This window comes from Triticum aestivum, chromosome 3D (assembly GCF_018294505.1).
Source record: "Triticum aestivum cultivar Chinese Spring chromosome 3D, IWGSC CS RefSeq v2.1, whole genome shotgun sequence".
NCBI classification, from domain to species: Eukaryota; Viridiplantae; Streptophyta; class Magnoliopsida; order Poales; family Poaceae; genus Triticum; species Triticum aestivum.
In genome coordinates this window covers 392,471,129-392,475,415 of record NC_057802.1, presented here as the reverse complement: position 1 = coordinate 392,475,415, position 4,287 = coordinate 392,471,129, and the positions used below count along the sequence as shown (strand labels likewise).

The 4,287-nt window shown below is 53.2% G+C and overlaps 1 protein-coding gene across 1 annotated transcript; it reads left to right on the top strand.

The window, feature by feature from the left end:
• Window positions 1-2,216: 2,216 nt before the first annotated feature.
• On the top strand, window positions 2,217-3,872 carry LOC123076320 (receptor like protein 29; the record flags this gene model as incomplete). The annotated part of the gene is made up of 1 exon (XM_044498634.1): window positions 2,217-3,872. A coding segment is annotated over one exon (1,557 nt), but the record flags the coding sequence as incomplete, so codon positions are not given.
• Between the last annotated feature and the right edge of the window lie 415 nt (window positions 3,873-4,287).

The window sequence follows — 4,287 nt, the reverse complement described above, 5'->3', positions numbered from 1 at the left end:
GAAGAAACCTTCTCTCCTGTTGTTAAACCTAGCACCATTCGCACCGTTCTTAGTGTTGCTGTCTCCTCTTCATGGCCCATTCACCAACTTGATGTTAAAAATGCTTTCCTCCATGGTTCCCTTCAAGAAACTGTCTACTGCCAGCAACCTCTGGGTTTTGAAAATCCATCCTTTCCAACTCATGTATGTCTTCTTCAGAAATCTCTCTACGGTCTTAAACAGGCCCCACGAGCTTGGTTTCAACGCTTCTCCTCCTTCATTCAAACAATAGGCTTCACTCCATCTCTCTCCGACACCTCTCTTTTTGTGTATCATCAAACTTCTGACACTGCCTATTTACTTCTCTATGTAGATGATATCATTCTTACCGCCTCCTCTCAAAAGTTCTTAGATCATATTGTCTCTCTTCTTAGATCTGAATTTTCTATGACTGACCTAGGACTCCTTCATCATTTCTTAGGCATTGCTGTTGTTCGAGATTCCTCCAGCCTTTTTCTTTCCCAACGCCAGTATATTCTTGATCTTCTTAATCGTGCTGGTATGCTTGACTGTCAATCATCTCGCACTCCTGTCGATACTAGTTTTAAACTTTCGGCTACCGGTGAACCCTTTTCCGATCCTACTCTCTATCGTAGCCTAACAGGTGCTCTCCAATATCTCACCATTACTCGTCCTGAAATCTCTTTTGCTGTTCAACAAGCATGTCTCTATATGCATGATCCCCGGGTTCCTCACTATAATCATGTTAAACGCATTCTTCGGTATTTAAAAGGAACTCTCAATCATGGTCTCCACCTCAATAATTCTTCTCCAAACTCGCTTACCGCATACTCTGATGCAGACTGGGCTGGTTGTCCTGACACTCGAAGGTCCACTTCCGGTTTTTGTGTTTTTCTTGGTAACAATTTGATTTCTTGGTCTTCGAAAAGACAGGTTACAGTCTCACGTTCGTCGGCCGAGGCTGAGTATCGCGCTGTGGCACATGCCGTTGCAGATACAATCTGGATTCGGCAGTTACTCTCCGAGCTACACAGGCCTATTGAGCAGGCCACTATTGTCTACTGTGACAACATATCAGCAGTCTACATGACCAGCAATCCAGTTCAACACCGACGCACAAAGCATATTGAGATTGATATTCATTTTGTTCGTGAAAAGGTTGCTCTTGGTCAGGTTCGGGTGCTTCATGTTCCCTCTACGGCTCAGTTTGCTGACATTTTCACCAAGGCACTGCCTACTAAGCCGTTTCAAGATATCTGTTTCAGTCTCAACGTCGTCGAGCCTGCCGTTGATACTGCGGGGGATGTTAGAGTAGTCATTATGGTATACGAATTCTAGTCCAAGTCAGTTTTGTACCCCTACCCCAAGTCGGTTTGTACCCTCTTATATACTCTTGTATGCCGCACCAAATCATCAATAAGCAACAGTTTTATTCAACTTTCAATATGGTTGAATCCTATAGAAATTTTTTCTATGATATCATGTGTACTAGATTTCATTGAAAATCTAGCATCCACTCCAACCTCTTTTTTCACTTCCTTTGTTTTTCCCGTGGCATTAAACACCCTGTGCTAATTCTATGGGATTCAAGTGGGCATTGCCACTCCAATCTTTTATTTTTTCTATTTCCGCGTTTTGAGAATCCTACGAATCAAGGAGGGCCTTAAGGTCCTAAATGGTTGATTACTACATTTTGATTCTGTTACTATTGTACATCTGAGTTCCTTTGTTTCGATGCTACTGTTTCTGTTAATGTTGGGTTTGCTATTTGCGGAGATGGCTTATGAACTTGTGCTGAGCAGCCAAACAAAACATGTTTCCTTTGCTGCCACTTACTTAAATTAAGTACCCTTCTCTGCTAGCTGTGTCAGCAGCACCACACCTTTCTGATAGATGAACACCAACACGCAGGCATGCCATGCCATGCCATGCAGGTATTACTCGTCCAAAACTCGCAGTGTAATAAGTACTAGCAGCGTCGGGGTCCCTCTCTCTTGTACTTGGCCTGATAACCCAGTTTTACTCAGCGACTTAACTAGTGCCTGACCAGTCAACTTATCTTATGTAACAGTAGTACTGCTAGCCCTGTTCTTCTGGAGCGAGGACCATATGCGCGGTTCCTTGTGAAAAACATGACGTGCCACACTGTGTGCACTGCGCTTTGGTGCCTCCCACTGTGCAGACAGCAGCCTCCTGTGCGCTGCTCGTACCACTAAATCGTGCGAGGCCGAGGTTTTCCCCGGCGTCCCGAACGCAAACCTTTCTTTGCACGATGCTCTCTCTGCCCATGGCCGGTCACGTCACGTCAATCACCGCACCGCGCACTGGCCCCATCTGCATCGCCCACGCGGCCGAGCCCTGCTGCTCTTAAACCCCGGAAAAACCACACTCATCAAACGCATAGCCCCGGAACGGACACCACGATGCCGGCCTCCATCGCGGTCTTCCTGTGCCTGCTCTCGGTGGCCAACGCGGCGGCAATGGATCCGGCGGAGAGGGAGACGCTGTTCCTCGTCATGGACGCCGTCTCCTCCGACCGGGACTGGCGCTCCGAGAGCCCCGACCCCTGCGGCGCGCCCTGGCCGGGGCTCGAGTGCAAGCCGGCGCCCGGCACCGCCGCGCCGCTGCACGTCACGCGGCTGGACTTCGGCGTGGAGCCCAACCCGTCGTGCAAGGACGCGGCCACCTTCCCGCCCCAGGTGCTCACGCTGCCCCGCCTCCAGTCCCTCTTCTTCGTCGACTGCTTCAACAACCCGGCCGCCGTCACCGCCCTCGTCCTCCCTTCCGCCAACCTCTCGTCCTCCACCCTGCAGCAGCTCAGCATCCGGGCCAACCCGTCGCTGTCCGGCGTCATGCCGCCGCAGCTCGTCAGGCTCAGGTCCCTCCAGGTGCTCACCATCTCCCAGAACGGCCTCGTCCGTGGTGAGATCCCGCAGGGCATCGGCGAGCTCAAGTCGCTGGTGCACCTCGACCTCAGCTACAACTCCCTCTCCGGGCCGGTGCCCAGCCGGATCAGCGAGCTCAAGGGCTTGGTCGGCCTGGACCTCAGCTACAACGCGCTGTCCGGCCCCATCCCCAGCCGGATCGGCGACCTGAACCAGCTGCAGAAGCTGGACCTGAGCTCCAACAACCTCACCGGCGGCATTCCGGACACCGTCGCCAACCTCACCTCCCTCACCTTCCTGGCGCTAAGCAACAACGGCCTCAATGGGCACTTCCCCCCTGGCCTCTCCGGTCTCCGGAACCTCCAGTATCTGATCATGGACAACAACCCGATGGACGTCCCGCTGCCGTCTGAGCTCGGCAGCCTCGCCCGTCTTCAAGAACTCCGGCTAGCCGGCTCCGGCTACTCGGGGCCGATACCGGCGGCGTTTGGACAGCTGGCGAGCCTGACGACGCTTTCGCTCGAAGACAACAACCTCACGGGTGAGATTCCCGCGGGGCTGAGCAGACTGCACAGGATATACCACCTGAACCTGAGCAACAACGGGCTGGGCGGGGCCGTGCCGTTCGACGGCGCGTTCCTGCGGCGGCTCGGCCGCAACCTCGACCTCAGCGGCAACTCGGGGCTGTGCCTGGACGTCGTGCGGGACGTCGGCGTCGGCGTTGGTGCCTGCCATGGCGGCGGCGGCGGTGATGGTTCCTTGGCGCGTGACTCGGTGAGCAGTGCTGCCAGGGGAGTGATGGCGAGGGGTTCCACGGACAGTTTCCGGTTTCGCCTGCTCGGCCCAGTGTGCGTGGTAGTGATCTGCATTTTTCTTTCCTCCGAATGAGTATGCGTAGTGCTGATAGGACCAACTGCCCATGTACGTACTTGTGTGTTGTAAAATTGTAATGCTAATTTGTCTACGGCGAGGCTTGTAGCAGAGTTGTAGAAAGCTGTCGACTCTCAGGCTCGAGCACGGCGGTTTATCAGCCGCCGTAAGTGCATTTCCAAAGCGGCCCCTCGGACGTGGTTACGCAATCTATCGAGGGCCTGTATGGATCCGCCGAGCAGTCTCGACGCACTTTCTTTTTTTGAAAAATCAAGACAAACTAGAAGTTTTGCGGGAGTTCGGACAATAGACACGATAGAATTCGAACTCCTCGATCCACCCAGAACCCCTCCTGGACCGTGCGCCTCCATACTCTTCTTTGTTTTTTCTCTCTTGTCTTCGCTACCGCTCTATCACCCCAGCTGTCCTGTCACACCCCAACCGGAACTCAACGAGTCTGTTACCTTTAACGGTACACTTGGGCTACAGGCCGCTTCTCCGTCAGCGTTCCACACCTCTCCTCCGACCCAGT